The sequence below is a fragment of the Rhamphochromis sp. 'chilingali' genome, assembly GCF_963969265.1.
Source record: "Rhamphochromis sp. 'chilingali' genome assembly, chromosome: 1".
In the NCBI taxonomy this organism is placed as follows: Eukaryota; Metazoa; Chordata; class Actinopteri; order Cichliformes; family Cichlidae; genus Rhamphochromis; species Rhamphochromis sp. 'chilingali'.
The window spans coordinates 42271041-42288519 of NC_137929.1; the positions used below are offsets into that span (position 1 = coordinate 42271041).

The following is a 17479-nucleotide window of genomic DNA, read 5'->3' on the forward strand; positions in this document are numbered from 1 at the left end:
GGCTGAAATCTGGAGACTATGGAGGCCATTTGAGTGCAGTGAACTCATTGAAATGTTCAAGAAACCAGTTTGAGATGATCTGATCTTTGTGACATGGTGTGTTATCCTGTTGGAAGCAGCCATCAGAAGATGGGACATAAAGAGATGGTCGTGGTCAGTAACAGTATTCAGGTGGGCCGTGGTGTTCCATCCCCCCTACTACTACTTCCCTCTGTTAATACTATCCATATGTATATAGCGCTGCAGAACTGTGTCCCCCCCCCCCCCCCCCCCCCCCAGCATGTTTGCACTGAGTAGGAGATGCTCTGTATCTCATTGTACAACTCTAAGAAAATATCCCCCACACCATTACACGACGACCAGTCTGAACCGTTAAAACAAGGCAGGGTGGATCCATGCTTTCCTGTCATTTATGGCAAATTGGGACCCTACCATACGGATCTCACAAAAGATATAAAGACTCATCAGACCAGGTAGCAGTTTTCGAATTTTCTATCATCTAACTTTGCCTGTGTGGATTGTAACCTTATCTTACTGTTCTTAGTCTACAAAAATGGCAGCCAGTGTGGTCTTCTGCTGCTGTACTCCACACTGATCATTTAGAGATGGTCTTCTGCATCCTTTGGTTGTACCGGGTGGTTTACTGTTGAATTCCTGTGAGCTCGAAGCAGTCTGTCCATTTTCCTCTGAGCTCTGACTTCAACAAGGCATTTTCACTCAAGCTCACTGGATATTTTCTCTTTTTCTCATTGTGGCGGTGCGTCCGCCTCCTCTGCACGGCACCGCAGGCCACGCCCCGCCACACTCATCAATCTCTATAAACTCAGTAGAGCAACAGAAATAATCAGATGGTCTACATGGCAGCAACAACTATGCCATGTTCAAAGTCAAATTAACTTTCTCTCCCATTCTCATAGTGCACACTAAAGGCAGTCTAACATGTAACTCCAACCCTATGTTGGGATCAGATATCTTTATTTTATTAACACACTCAGTTTATACTTTAGCAGGTTGTCTTGACCGTGTCTACACACCTAAAATGCATTGCATTTTTGCAACACAATTGGCTGGTTAAATATTTTCATTAACGGGTATCTGAACAAGTGTACCTAACAAAGTGACTGGTGTGGGTATGTAGGTCAGGGTAAGCAGAGTATTATATTTAGTCCAGTGCTGATTTCTGCAGAACATGTCATATAAATGGCAAAAAGGTTACCTGCTGATTTTCTCTACTCACTGTTTTGTTTGTTGTCTGGTATTTAAAAAAAAAAACTAATAGTGTAAAATAATAATATTAATTTAAGAGTAAAATTACTTTAAAAGCAATCGGTTTTTTTGCAGAATATGTTCAGTCAAAGGACCGATGAGGCTAGCAGCTGTTAGCTTAGCTTAGCAGTCAAAATAGGGTGAAAGCTAGTCTCTGTGCAAAACGTTAACATCTTATTTCTCGCTTAAGTTGTACAAAAATGTGCAGAAATAAAAATTTGTTATTATAGTTAGGTCAGTATTTCCATTCATGGCAAAGTAGCTGTACCTCTGGTCTTAATGATGATGTAATTATTTATTATTTAAGCCTTTTAAAGAAATTTACTAAAGGTATCCCTCAAAAATAAATATAACATAAAGCAGACAGCTGTGATTTAATCATTCAAGTAACCCACAAATACTGAATTTTGCATCAAGATTAAAATTATAGTAAAATTGGGCTAAATGTGGCTAAAACTTCACGTTCTTAAACCTCTAGGTCACACATAAACATATTTTAACAACATTTGAATGATTATATATCCACATTCAAATTCAGACTGTTTGAAATATAGTCATTTGAGATCTCAAATGTTCCCCTTTGTTTTAAATCTACCCTCATGGCCATCTTATAAATAGTATAACTCAAGTAATCATGGCAGTGACATCCACTTGAAGCTTTGTGTTAAATTAAAAACAAAAGTTAGATATGATACACTTACCCACACACATTAAAAAAATTGTATACTACTTGCTCAGAAAAAAAAATAGTATCCCCTGTATTAGAAGCTTCAGTTCTGTCTGTCTCGTCTTGCATTGTGGGTAATGTGGTTCTTTTGTGGAGTCCATTTCCCTTCAATGCATCTCTTTCCAATGTATCTGTTTCTTTTGCCTAGGTCGCTTGTTTTCCTTCTTCAAATGCCCCAAATGGTACCACATTTAAGACGAACTTGGTTACTAAGGTGCTGTTTGGCTCCATTTTGCTCCTGTTAATCCACCTTAAAAAGTGTCTCATTGAAAGGTAAACCAGCACAAAATTTTTACAAGAATCCACCTGGGTTACACAGCTGTACACGTTGACTTTTCTTGCTTGAGGAGTCCATTAGAAACTGGATGTGCAGTATGGTGTTTAGCAAAATGATAGTGGATGTAACCATATAGTCAATGTCACTGAGCTTACAGGAGGCCTAAACTGCTTCAAAGTCAAATAAAATAGCAACAAAATCACGTTTTATATATTTAGGACCTCCAGGACGTCTCCATTGAGCTTTGATGGTTGAAAGTGGAGATAGAGTAATGTGCAGAAATCTTGAGTAGCCTCTCATTTCTCTATGTTTTGCTTTCATGGAGCCAGATTTTCTTGTCATTTTTTTATGTGGTCTCGAGCAATAGTTGTCCAGCCTTTCTGAAGGTCTTTCAGGGGTGGGGGGGTTGTTGTTAAGCCACTGAACTATTGACCATTGAATCCAAATTTCACATTTTTGGTTCAAATTCTCACATGTGCAAAGGACATCAGTAGAGAAGTACAACAGTGAGTGCCAAGAGCCATCAGTAAAACATGATGGAGGCTCTGCCATGGTTTGGGGCGCATTCCAGCCAGTGGTGTTGGAGACTTTGTCAAAATAGATGCTATGATCCACCACTCAATATCATCTGGAAAGCATCTGCATTTTCAGCATGACAATGATCCCAAAAGCACTTCCTATGCAGTACAAATATACCCGGATAGAAAAGTACACAGTGGAGCAATATCAGTCATGGACTGGCCTCCCCAGAGCACGGATCTTAACATAACTGAAGCAGAGTGGGATAGTCTTGGGATTGTGTATTTGCACATTTTAGGACATTATTGCAACTATTTCCTATTTTCCAAACACAATATTTAAAACATTAGGCTGACTCAAGATTTTGGCACAGTACTGTAGATGCTAATCAAATAATCAATGAGGTTGAATCTAAGTACACTACACTGAAAATGCTGAAAAAGATGTTGGACACTAACGTAGGAGTGATAGCTTTCAGTGCGATCGTGTAATTGCATATTGAGAGGAGAAGGCTAGGGAGCAGAGAGGTGACCGAAGACTTAAACGGAGGAAGAAACATGAAATGGATCATCTTTCTAAGGCTTTTGCAAGGGAGGTTTATTCAGGAAAGAAGCCCAAAACAAAAGAAAAGGGAGCCCTCAAATGAGCATCTTTAATGGGCGCAACCATTTTTAGTCTTACACCCACATTCAAGGTGTTCTTCTCCATGATCTACCAGCCTTTTTGTTAAAATATGCCAAACATCCCTTTCTGTGTCTTTTCTAAGAAAGAACAACGAGGGTTACCACCAGTTTTCAGTCAGAGGGCTGACACCTCAGTCCGTCAGCTACCCCTCTCTGATCCACTTCACTCCCCTATCTTCAGTCTTCCCAGATCAACAGAGACAGCGGCGGTCACTCTTGGTCACTTCCTCGGATGAGTGAACCACATTGGGCACAAACCCACTCTTCACACCCTCCCAGCCCTCCTGGATGGTGATGTCACCAGACCGAACCAGGGCGAAGATGTCTCTGGTCAGCTCAGTGAAGGCGTGTTCCACATTGATGGCGTCACGGGCTGACGTCTCAACATAGCGCATCCCATACGCCCCAGCCAGTTTCTCTGCTTCTTGGCGGGTCACCTACAAGATCAAATGAGCTAAGTGAGTTAATGACGCTATCTCCTGTAGTGGCTGTAAAACACATTTGAGTGCCACGACAGCAATTCAACAACAAATGGTCTTATCAGGAAGTGCAAGGACTAAGAAGACAAGCTGTAGGTTTTTATTGGATTGGACTGCCATTCGCACACAAAGTCAAATTTGAGTGACTACTTCAGCTGCATATTTCCACATCAAGACATTATTATGCATCATATTGTGACATGCCCTAAGCTAACCCAGCACAACTAAAAATCCCAAACCAATAAGAGGCTAAAACACTCCTTGAACTTGAGCGCACTGATATTGCATATTGCACAGAACAGTTTAAATTTTTAATTTTACATGTAACATCTATTTCATTCCAAAGGTCACAGAGTCTCCAGTTACTCTGAAGTGTGTTATTCTGCTGATAGGCCTGATTCCACACTCACAGATAATGACTGTTCAGTCCTGTTACAAAATAAAGCTGAAGCATTATTGACCAATTTATGATGGCAACTGAAAAGCTGGTAAACGAGCCCTCTAACACAAAGTTATGAAAGTGGGCAGATCAAGATAGGGGTAAGTGGCTAATATGGGAAATGTTGCATAATTTCCTCGTTCATTTCATTTTATTCCTGCTCTCACGATGGTGGGATATTAATGTAGATGTGGTGTTATGCTGTCTAATTTTCAGAGGGGATATATTTTTATTTCTGTCTGCCTACTGACCCAAGACAATAAACTGTGCCTCTGAACAAAATAAGTGCAAACAAAAACAAATAAATAAATGTGAACAAAAAAGTTATTTTCAAAACTGTGACTTTGTTGTATTGCATAGTGCGTAACCTTTCACAACAGGCGAAAGTGCTTGTTTTGATCCAGTTTTAATCTACTTTACAGTGTACACACCTGCCGCTGTGCCTCCAGATCACACTTGTGGCCCACCAATAGAAATACGATGCTATGTGGCTGGACATGACTACGAGCCTCCTCCAGCCAGTCATGGACATTCTGGAAAGATCGGCGATTGGTGATGTCAAAGAGGAGAAGCCCACCCACAGAGTTACGGTAGTAAGCCCTGGTAATAGACCTGGAAAGGACATAAAATAGAGGGAAGCATTTAACATTAATACTACATGCAGTTATTTCACCAACTATAATAAACGCACAAGAATTTGATTATAGGAAGTTAAACAGATAAAGCAGTGGCCAGTGGATATACTTTCTGTTTGCAAAGAACATGTATGAAGTTCACAAAGAAAATAAATCGAGTTCTGTTGGTCAAGCAAAGCAAGTTCTGCTTGTCCAGCGAAATTTACAAATAAATAAAAATGTAAAAATCTATTTTCATCTCTGTGTTTTCTCATAAGTCTTGTATTCAACTGTATCCAATCCTAAAATCACTGCGATCTTGTGGTCGAAGCTGGTAATCATCTCTGGAAGCAGGATTAACTCTGCTTGCAGTCAAGCTATTGTAGTCAGTAGCAGCTTACAGTTGCATATTGTGGATAAACCTCTGGTCTTCGACAGGAAAGTGACAGGAGTTCTTAGAGCAGTTACAATCTGCTTTGCATGGAAACAGAGCTAGCATTAGCATGCAAACAAGCCATTTATAATCACTTTAACAGATAAGTTTTCTCTTGCTAACCATTTTGATCACATGTGTGATGCAGATGAGTTAAGAGTAAAATGAGAAATAGTCTTAATAACTACATTTATTACATTCACAAAGCCTTGATGATGGAGAGGAGACATCAAATCTGGTTTCAACAGCATTTAACTTTCTTAGTGCAAAAAATATATGTAATTTTTTAATAGACTGTGAGTCAGGATCATTGTTGTGTACAGAAATCACTTCAACACCAGTTGTGACCGAGGGTGTAACATCACTGTTTCAGCAAATTGTTTTAAACACTGATTGTAATTTTAATAAATGAGGCTAAATTTAGAAACTGTAGCAAGTTAGTTATTTAAGCACCTTTTAGCTCCGTGGATTTATTTAACACTAAATTACATTTTAATGTTTTCAGCAGATTTATTTTAAAACAGCTTTGTAGGTACAGAAGACTGCTGTATCCTGGCTCGCCTGTTAGCTAACATGGTTGCCTGTAGTTTTGCTCGAAGGTACCAATTTGTTTGCAGACGCTCGTCATTTACTCCCCAAGCTGTAGTGAAACTTAGAAATTCATCATTCAAATAAAAGTTTTTCCTTCAAATTTACTGCAGCACACTTTTCACAGTTTCCCCTGCATGGTGAGTAGAGTCTTCCATGCAAACTACAGGCAACCACAGCAATCAGGTGGTGACCAAAGCAGCTGCAAGGAGGATTTCGGTGCAGCACTACATACCAATTTTGCACTACTGTACCTGCAAAACAACCTCCAACAACTACTCACAGCCGGTCGGGGAATCTCTGGGTCTGTGTAAGCAACTAAAGTATTAATATATTGTTAAACTATTTTTATTAAAAAGTTTCAACAGAAAAAAACTAATAACAGACAGGACATATTGGATAACTCATCTTGGGTAACACTGTCCTTAGTTTGGATTGTATAAACATTTGTAGTGAACTGCTAAAAATCCAGAACTACTGTGTGAAATACATTAATTACAAATTATTCCTGCAGCGATTTTTCGTCTACCTCAAAAAACATTAAGTCTTTGATGCAGCAGTTAAGCTGGTTAGCCAGACACGCAGCTTGTACATCACAAACACCCTGCACTTTATACATTTTTCTCTTGATTTTAAAAATAAACATACCCATTATATGTTCAGGATGAATAGAAAAATAAGCCATATTAGTAATAAAACAGATAAACCTAACGAAAGGAGGTGTGAACGCAGAGGAAGATGGAGGTGTCATTAGGGTATCATTTTAATACCAAGTGGAAACTGGATTTGTGGTTTATATAACTGTAACTCCTCTACGCAATCTGACAGGGAGGAAAAGTGCTGCTAGATTTTGACGAGATGCGACAACCTGCATGCACGCAGGGACACATCGACTGCCTCATGACGTCTCTCTCTCTTCCTCACAGACTGCATGCGAATATAAATATAACTGGAAGGACAATTAGAGGCTTAAGCTGGAGACGGAAAGAGAGACGTGTCTTGAAAGAGGAAGAAGGGAGGAGTTGCTGACAGAGAGGAGACAGTAAGAGAGGAGGAGTGGATAGCAGAAAAACCTGAGCCGGAGAGTGATTCATTTGATCGGACACACACATAGTTTATATGTATTTTTAGAAGCAAGAACCACGCAGATGAAACAACAATGACTAAGAGATCTGCATCGCTGGTGGAGAAGAAGTGAACAGAGGACTGTGTGGTGGATTAAAACAAGCAAGGACTGCTGCGTCACAAGTTCCCAAAATAGTGGCTTTTAAATATTTTCCTAAAACAGCTACTTTAGTCAACCATAGTGTAATAACTGAAGGATTATCTGGGTGCAGTCTGTGCCACTGATAACCAGACAAACAAGTGACAAATGAATAAATTTATGATTAAATTCTTGTTTGCTGCATGTAGATAAATTATTAGGCTGATAATGTCCTCTATTTCTGTTATTACCAACAATTATAGGGGAAAAACAAAGGAAACAGTTCATCTGTCCATCTCCTCTGTTCATAGTTTTCAGCCTCAAGCCTCTTTGTACCTACTGATTTTATAAATGTTGGCAGATACACAGTGCTATAAAATTAATATTACCAGCTGATTAATACACCTTTAGTAAGTACAGTATGCATGTGGGCTCATGTGGGTGACTTGTTCCAATGTAATGACATTTTCCATACTTAAAGAGAGAGATAAAGAGTGAGTGATAAGGTGGGGCTGAAGATCAGTGAATCTTATGTAAACACCTGATTGGTTGACTAGTTATTATAGAGAGAAGTGGAGTGAGTGGGCACTTGACAAAGAATAAACTGGGATGCCAGGAGGCGTTCTGGGTCCGTCTCTGGCGCCCTGCGAGATGAGCAGTTCCAGAAGTTCACCGTTGGAAATTCCAGCAGAAGCGCTATGGTGGACTGGACTTACAGATCGGACTTGGATTTGGCTTTATTTCTGCTCATCATCATCTTTGCCATGTTGGATTATAATTCTGTGAAGGATTTGGACTTTAATCATTTTCCAAGTGGATTGCAGATTCTCAAGACTTTCAAGGTTTCCTCTGTGAAGATGTGGGACTTATCAAGGAATCCTGCATTCCTGATTATTACCATTAACAGAGCACTAAGCACATCTTCAGTGCTGGAAGTGTCCATCTCACCACCAACCTCTGTTCCAAAGATAGGAACAACATGAACATTAGCTTAGAGTGAGTTACTTCAATAAGTAGAATTCATGTAATCTGATTATTCTCTTTTTTGTGTGCTTATCCTTTGCCAAGACTCAAAGGAAATTCCTGATAAATTTGACCTGCAAGGCTACTTGAGTTTTTTCATACCAGGACAAGCAGGGAAGACACCTGCTTGTTCAAGGCAGTCAGGCTGGACGAGTCCCTTCATCCACATCAGCTGAAGAACCCTGCATTATCTACTGGGAAAGACTCACAGGATCCGGGATCAAGACTTTTCTTTATCAGAGCGCCGAAATCAACTTCCTGTATAGGGGTTTTGTGGGTCTACCAATTGACAGGCTTCAACAAGTGCATTAAAGTCAGGTTCAATATCTGAGTTGGATCCTTGTGGGAAAACATCACTGAGAGAGGATCTATATCTCAATTTATAAAACTTCTTCAAGGAGAACATGAAGCATCTTCACTGTTGGCATGTGAATAAAAATGCTGTTCTCCAACTAGCTTTGAAGAAGCTACAACCTCGTCATGAGCATTTCAAATGCAAATATGGTTTTTAGGTCTTTAGTCTTTCCATTCTGCATTTGAGCTCTAGGATGTCTTTGACTTTCTTCTTCTCAACAAACTCTTGAAATTCTGCTCTCAGTTTCCACACTCTTTGCTCAGGCTGAGCCACCTGACAGCTGTGTGGCAGCCTATGTCACCATGTTCAGTCTCCTCCCCCATCAAAAGTGTAACAAACTATCTTTTATTCAGTGCCGTATTCAGTTGTTAATCACTTTATCTTGCACCCAACTCAAATTGTTGGACATTTTTCCCAGATTTATAGACATATTGATCATAACACCTGCCAGTTATCCTATTGCAGCCCAAGCCTATCTAAGCCTGGACTTAGCCCCATTAACAAATCACTTCCTGTTGTTGTCTCTTTCACTGAGTGCACTGCTGCCAGCTCCTCCACGACTTTAAAGTTTTTCAATATCCTAAGTTGAAAGATAATCAACTAGGTTGTGTCACGGACATCACAGCTCTCATCCAAAAACCAATAACACAAAGTCAAAATTGTCCATATTCTCAAATGCTGTTCTTTTTTCTCACCAAACACACTTTCATAAACCTGTCAGAGAATGGCTTACTGTTTTTTATTATATTATATTATATTATATTATATTATATTATATTATATTATATTATATTATATTATATTATATTATATTAGAGAAAATCTGATTGCTAGCATACGAAACTAAAAAATGATTTCATGATACATAAATTCAAAGGAAATCATCTGAGAAGTGAAGTGCTACTTATCTGTGTGAAGTGCTTCTAAGAAAAGTCACTGTATCACAGATTTATTTCTAGGAAAAGGCCTCGTGGTGTTCGGGCTGAAAAAGGTCTGAGACATCCTTCGTTCTCGGAGGGACTTGCTGCGGTTGCTATAGAGATTTTCATCATGGTGACAGGTGAGACCGGTCCTCTTCTGTTAGGATGATGAGCTGTGCTGTGTGTGTGCGTGCATGTGTGAAAGTGCTTTCCCGCTATGAGGCATACATTATTATAGCTATGCGTTACCCTTTTTTACCCTTCATGTACTCTAGGTTCTGTTCTGATGGAGAAACATCTTTAATCTAACATATTAAATCAGCATTTTGATCAATTAGCTTGGCACACAGACATTTGAAAGATGATGTGACAGTTCAAATGAACACTAGAAAACTTCAGAGTGTGCATGAGAAATAAAAACACTTAAAAATATAAAGATTTTAATAAAATGAGTAAATTGAAATGATTGAAATAAAAATTTAAATTGGTCATCGCATTTCAGCTACAACAGACTTGCTGATCGCTTGATTCCTTAAATAAAATAAATAAGTGCATACTTGTTTACAAATTGACTTAATAACCAAAAGCTCCCTGGTTCACTTTGGGCTTGTGTCGGGACATTCAGCATGAAAATCTCAGCTTTAATCGCAGGATGCATATTAAACGCTGGCTTCCTAGTCAGTTACATATTTTTACATGTACATTTTACATGACATACTTGGCATTTCAAAGACTCCCATTAAATAAAATGTGTGTTTAACTCTTTCATTAGTTAAAAATAATTTCCCTATCTCAATCAGTCTGAGAGAGGTTTAATACTTTGGTGTTAAATCTAGGTCATAACTGCAAACCCCTACACTGGCATGCTCTCTGAAAATACGCAGCAAAGTACAGTTATGCAGTCTGCAACTACTGTGATTGACCTGTTCAGTCCTGTTGATTCCTCCTGTGCATTTCTGGGTATTTTCTCATCACAGTTTTTGAACTTATCAGTGAAAGAATAACAACAGCAGCCTCGCTGTTGTCAGCAATTTCCTGGAAGGGGATTGTCGAAACTATTGGACGTGCGGGAATGTAAAAAAGAAATCGACAAATGTGTTTTTCTGGAAAAAAATGACCACAACAGGGATTGGGAACTAAGGAGGGGATACTGGGACACGACAACAACAGCCACTATTTGCATTTCTGTATGTGATTGCACCTCTGGAAGTAGTTTGCAGCACTGTGGGACCTGTGTTAACTACTAAACTACTCTTTGTTCTTTCTCCTTTATTACACCTTTATTACACCATATTACACACCATAGGTTTGTGTAATCTGACTATGACCATGTAAACACACCATCTGAAAAAAAACTGAGAGCTTTTTTTCTCTGTAAAGGCAGTTCACTTCACTTCAGAGTCGCCTGGAGCACCAAAATGACGACTATCAGGTTTTAGCAACACCTGCAACTGTTTTCTTTTTAGAAACAAACGCTCTGGTTGTTTTCTCTGAGCACATGACCCTGGAGCTCATTTGAATGCCAGCTTTCTTTGTGCAAATTATTGCTGGTTCACGTTCTGAGACGTCCAGGCTGTGTTTGTCTAGTTCTGAGCGCTTACATGGTTCTTAATTACCCAAAACGACACAAACCACAACACTGATAGCTCCTGACACACCCTGCACACATGTCACTATTTCTGCTGCATATAAACGCATCCTCTCCTGCTAAACAAATATTCTTAAATTACCATGCGTCACCTCCAGTAAATTTAAATAATATTTCCATAAAGATGTAAAGGAAATAACACCACATTAAACGCAGACTCGTTGTAAAGCTCCAGACACACACTTACCTGAAGCGCTCCTGACCAGCGGTGTCCCAGATCTGCAGCTTGATCCTCTTGCCCGGCTCGATCTCCACCAGGCGGGAGAAGAAGTCCACCCCGACGGTCGGGTCGGACACTTGGGCGAAGCGACCCTCCGTGAACCGCCGGATCAGACATGACTTTCCCACCGTGGAGTCCCCGATGACGATCAGCCGGAACTGATAGAGCCATATTGCCTCCATGACTTAGCTTGGTCTGCAGCTCTCCCCGGTGCGCTTGTAAGTGTTGGTCTACTTGCTGTGGTACGAGCTGTTGGTGCACAAACATGAGAGAGAGACAGAGGGAGGGAGAGAGAGAGGGAGGGAGGGAGGAGGCGAGGGAAGAGAGGAATCAACAAACAACATTAGATTGTTTGTTTAAGTGCACATCTTACTGTTCTTCTTGGTTTAAGCGTGGTTGTTTCTTTGCAAACCAAATGCTACCATCTGACCCTTCACTTCCTGTTCTTTGAGCTGCAATGTCCAAGCTCCCACAGGGTGACAAAATAATGAGTTTTGGAGGGTTTTTGCAGACCAGCCTGGATACTTAGAAATACCCGGGCTCCCTTGATGAAAAGTCAATGGGATTTTTGGGGATAATCACAAGAAATAATCACTAAAATTAATAAAAGGTTGCGATATTTACAAGTCTCATTCTGCAGGATTATCTTCACAAACTCACACAGCTATAATTTTTGAAGCCTTAATCCAAGCGCAGGAAGTAAGATGACTTTTACTTTTACTTCTGTGGCCACATATGATGTAAATGGACGTCCAGTGGTGTTTTTTTTAATTGTTCATTTGTAGACTTTTTATATTATAACCTGGTATTTTTCACTTTCCACAGTTAATATGAACAAACTCAAGAGGATTGTAAACATCTGTTTTAAGATTGCAGGCCCAGAAACATGTTTCTGGGCTTTAGGGCTCATTTCTGCAGCACTGAGTGAGAGGCAATGAGCACATAAGATAAGATTAGATGAGAAACAGCAGAGTGGACAGAGCAGGAATAAACAAATAGAAACATAAGCTAACAATATCAATACTGTTGATATTGTTAGCTATTGTCGCTACCTTCGACTGGTAATTTGCTCACATGCCTGTGTGATATGATTAACACCACAGGGTATAAGGAGGAATCCTCTTACGCTTCTTTAGTCACTTGATGGCATCAACTGTTGATTTAATCAAAGCCTGCTTTTTTCAGAGGGGGGGGGATATAATTACAAATATAACCAACTGCTTTGATTGGACTGATTTTTCTTGCAGCTATAATTAAACCAGTCACAGGTAACTAACTACATTTAAGTTCTTCAGTTATAGATAGAGTTTTGAAATGTGCCCAATGTTTCCAATAGTTCGTGTGACTTTATTTTGACTCCTCTACCTTTCAAATGTAATTATCTGCTCTTTGCTCCATGCCACTTCTCATACAAAATAATTCTTCGATCCAAATTCGATTCTGATTGCTACACAATAACAAATACCACTCTAAACAGGTGGTGACATGTTAAAGCATGTCTTAAAATAATATAATAAATATATTAATGTAACAATCTGACTACTAAAGGGACCTGTCATGAATTGCTGTGCGGCAGGCAGGAGTTGGACCCAAAGTGCAGGACTCACAGACTCAGGGAGGTGAACTCAAAACTCAGCTTTATTTGCTGGCAGGGAAAAAACATACAAACTAATCTAAACTGGGAACTTGGAAAACTCACAGAGAGACACACAGGGAGATCCACACAGCATGAGGGCCGACGTCACGCCGAACAGAGGGAGACGCAGACAGAAATACACAGAGGGTTAACGAGGAAAGTGGGAACACACGGGGAACACAGGTGACACTGATAATCATAACGAGACAGGGCGGGGTGAACTGAACATGACATGTACAGGCGTGAGAGTCACAAAGTAAACAGGAAGTGCACAGAGGTTCAGACAGGAGGAGAGAGAGCACGGGGAAAACACAGCCATAACGGGCTGGGGAAACATGAAACAACCACAAAGGGAGACGAGGGCTCATAAATACACAGGGCACACAGGGGGGGGAGAGAGAGCACGGGGAGAACTTGGACATAATGGGCAGGGGAAACATGGAATAAAACATAAGGAGAGACGAGGGCTCACAGATACACAGAGGGGCACACAGGGGGTAAAAGCCATGAAGGGAAAACACTTAGGGAACAACACAACAGGGCAACTCAGAAAACATGGCCTAAATAAGGAACAAAATACAAACATACAAGAAAACTAAGAACACTGGGCCAACATGGCCCAGGACCATGACAGGACCAAAGGGTGTCAAGAAAACATCCAGCACACCATTACATCACCATCATCCAAAACTGGTGATCCAAGCTGTGATGGATCCATACTTTCATGTTGTCTGCACCAAATTCTGACCTTATTATTTGAATGTCAAAGCATAAAAATGAAGACACAAAGCAGAGAACATCTTTTCAATCTTCTATTGTCCCTGTCGTCTGTTGTTTGTGTGACTGTGTGAATTTCAGCCTAAGTTTTCTGCTCTTAGCTGCAAGGAGTGACATCCAATGTGGTCTTCTGCTGCTGTAGACCATTCAGAGAAGCTTTTCTGCTCGCAACGTGTGGTTATTTGAGCATTCTGATCATTCTCCTCTGACCAACAAGGCATTTTCACGCAGACAACTGCCGCTGCTCTGTAAACCCTAAAGATGGCTGTGTGGGAAAATCCCAGCAGTTTCTGAAATACTCAAACATCAGGCACGAGCAACACCACCATGTTCAAAGTCGCTTAAATCCCCTTTCTTTCTCTTTCTGATGCTCAGTCTGACCTTCGGCCGGTTGTCTTGACCACGTCTACATGCTTGAATGCACTGAGCTGCTGCTGGTTAGATATTCTTGTTAATGTGCCAGTTGAACAGGTATATATTTACTCATGCATATTCTGCACATGGTATACGACATTAAATATATCAGATCATTAAGGGTTTGCAGAAAAATGTAAACTGAAATAGTAATTCAATCCTGAACTATGTTTATTTAGTCCATTCAGCTCTGTGTTTTCTCTTTTAAGAGGCAAAACGTCTCCTGAAATATGTGACTTAAGGGATTTGATAACATAAGCTATGCTGCTCTCTGTACAGCAGCCCTGCCTCCTACAGATCCTCACAATACAGCTGTTCCCGACCAGGCCATCAGGCGAGCACGCGGCCTCCCATCACCCCATGCGCGTCTCTGTGGAGTCAGGTTGCGTAGCTCGGGAGGTATGCAAACATTAGAGGCTGAATCCCTGCTGAATAGCAGCATGATGGGCTCTCGCGCCGGGATGGGCAGCTCGTGGGTTCGACACGACACGCAGGGTTTCACATATCCAGCATTTACAGATGGCTGCGGTTCAGACTGACATGATTACATGCGTAGGGGGGTGGGGGTTGTTATTGATCCCATTGCTTCATTTATTTATTTGCGTAAATTTATCCGTGTTTGAGGTGAGTTTGTGCGCAAAATCACGACTTATCATCGATTTGATGTTGTTTATCAAACAACAGACAACGATGTTTCTTCCAAAGGCGACTTTTCTTGCTATTATGAATTTCAATCACATCCATGCAAAGCAATCTAAAGGCCTGGAAATAGTCATTTCGGTTTAATCAGCCATCGCTTTTATCGCGACACCACAAAGACACGGAGATAAAACAGTAGAGGAAAACAGCCTACTTGGAGCAGCAGTGGAGTGCTTCGGGACAGAATGGTCGCTCTTGTCACGCTGTTCAGGCTGCTGAGGGCTCCATGATACAGGCTAGTCCGGGGGATCGATGCTCAGGGAGCCGCAAAAACAACCCAAAAGCGGCGAAACCTCGATGTTTGTGTGGAAGCTGGATCACAGAGGCTGGTGAGCGGCAGGCCCCTGAGGACTCAGGGCTGACTTCCTCCTTAATGTCAGGCCCGATTGAGTGCTGAAAGGAGAAAAACGCATCCAAGTGCAGGTGCGACCAGAAAAAAGGGATCTTGCGCTTTCGCTCGGAGCCGCGAATAAACTGCGAGCAGGCCTCTGTACTCTGTTTCGAGCCTCCGAGCTGAGAGGATGTCTACGAGGCTGTGAGAGGGAAATCCCGCGGTATCGTTTCTGTGTTTGCTCGGGGTTTGGAGGCTTTCGCTGCTGATGAAATGGCAGCAGCATCATATAGCCTGACTCATCCCGCATCAGTACCACTACCGTAAAGGAGCGCGCAGAGGCGCAACACCGGGAGGCGGCACGGCTTTTAGAGGGGAGGGCACATAACAGTAAACCTCCATGTATCATAATATTAACGCCCAGAAGCTGCATTATGCCTCTGTAAGAGAGCATCCTACTTATATGTAGGGAAAACTGGATTTATGTACTGTAACAGTCTGCTGACGTCATCAAAGTAACGGATAATAAAACACACAAAGACTAATTTTATTTGCACAGTTTAAAGACCAAAAAAAAAAAAAAACCCTGAATATTGAAAAAACTTACAGAAGTTAGTTTCTCTAACAACATTTTGACCAAAAAGTCAAAATGTTTGGTTGTTAGATCGTAATTGTGAGGAAACTAACTGAAAATATGACTTATGGATGAGGAAAAACAAACAATACTGTGAGTATTTTCATTATTATTATTAATAATTTATTTGTTTATTGAAGAATATTGCCACCAGATGGAAGCTGCACACTCACTGCGCTGTCTATGTGCCACTGCGCAGTCACGGAACAGCCTGTGAGAAGCTCCAGCACCTGGGAGTTGTAGTTTTAAGCAATAACAAATAGAACGCCCTCTCTCTCGGTGTGTGTGTGTGTGTGTGTGTGTGTGTGTGTGTGTGTGTGTGTGTGTGTGTGTGTGTGTGTGTGTGTGTGTGTTACTCATGCTTCTGCTGTGGGGACATAAATAAATAATAAACAAACAATAAAAATAAACCTGTTATAAAGTCAGATATCACTCAGAGAATCCACAATGTAACTCATTCACATGAAATGTTCTCTGTATTACTTTTTTAAATCTGTGCTTAAGCACTTTCACCTAACCCTCACACACTTACACTCCAATGGACATTCAGTATTTTGTCCAACGATACTTCGGCGTGTAGACTAGAGGAGTTGAGGCTCAAACCATGGAGCTTCGAGTTAGCAGGCGACCTGCTGAGCCACAGCAGCTGATTTAAAGAGTGATTGTGCTGCGTGGGTCAGGTGCTTTTTAAATGTGGGCACAGAAAACAAAAGGGAAAATGTGATAGAGGTCTGACTGAAATGTCACAGAGCTGATGTGGGATAGTGAAGACGGGAGTCCTCGTGGCTAGGAGATGTAAACAACAGCTCACCTGCTGACTGTAGAGAGACGCAGCTTGACTGGATAGTTACTCACACACTGCCTTTCTACTCAGTTGGGTGCAAAGTGATTTCTACTGCAAGTCCCATTCATACAGTGTTTTTAATCCATGGCTTTATCCAACATTCACACACACACTCAAACTCTGATTGATGCTTCAGGGGAAACTCGGGGTTCAGTATCTTTCCCAAGAATTCTTCAATGTGACCATCAGTCATCAGGGATCCGCTGACCTTCTGCTTGTTAGATGATCGGCTCTTCCACCCGAGGCACAGCTGACCGGTGATCAAGCAGAATAAACTGAGACAGGCTGAGCCTCCAGTTATCTGGGATCCTTAAACTAACTACCTGCTAAACACAGAAAATACTACAAGTGTTTCCCAAATCTGTGTGACAAATCAGCCCAGTCACCCAATCAGCCCCCAGAAACCCAGAGCTGCTGTCCCATGGTAGACTCCAGTCAGCAGAGGGAGCACAGCATGTTAAGTAACGCACTGGTTTGTGTTTGGCTCGGAGGATTTATAATTTATTTCAAACATGTTTCCGTGCAAAAAAGGATCTAAGTGATCTGCAAGCACAAAAAGAATTCAGCCTGAAGCGACACTAACACAGGAGAACGATGCACCTGTAACCCCGGACTCTGCTGACTTAAAGCCAAACCTACTCATAGAAAACAAAGTCAAGCTGATGAAAACCCTCAGCCCTGGATCTGAAAGTTTCCTCTGCTCACTCCTCGTCTCATACTTTTGCACTGTCCCATCCACCAAGCTTTTA

At 41.1% G+C, this 17479-nt stretch overlaps 1 protein-coding gene across 1 annotated transcript; it reads right to left on the bottom strand.

The window, feature by feature from the left end:
- Positions 1–288: 288 nt before the first annotated feature.
- Positions 289–15537, bottom strand: rab39bb (RAB39B, member RAS oncogene family b). Its single transcript, XM_080876608.1, has 4 exons — positions 15076–15537; positions 11363–11644; positions 4822–5002; positions 289–3909 (listed from the first exon to the last, which is right to left on the bottom strand). The coding sequence occupies exons 2-4, from the start codon at positions 11575–11577 to the stop codon at positions 3664–3666; spliced, it is 642 nt and encodes a 213-aa protein (XP_080732734.1). The 5' UTR covers positions 11578–11644; positions 15076–15537; the 3' UTR covers positions 289–3663.
- Between the last annotated feature and the right edge of the window lie 1942 nt (positions 15538–17479).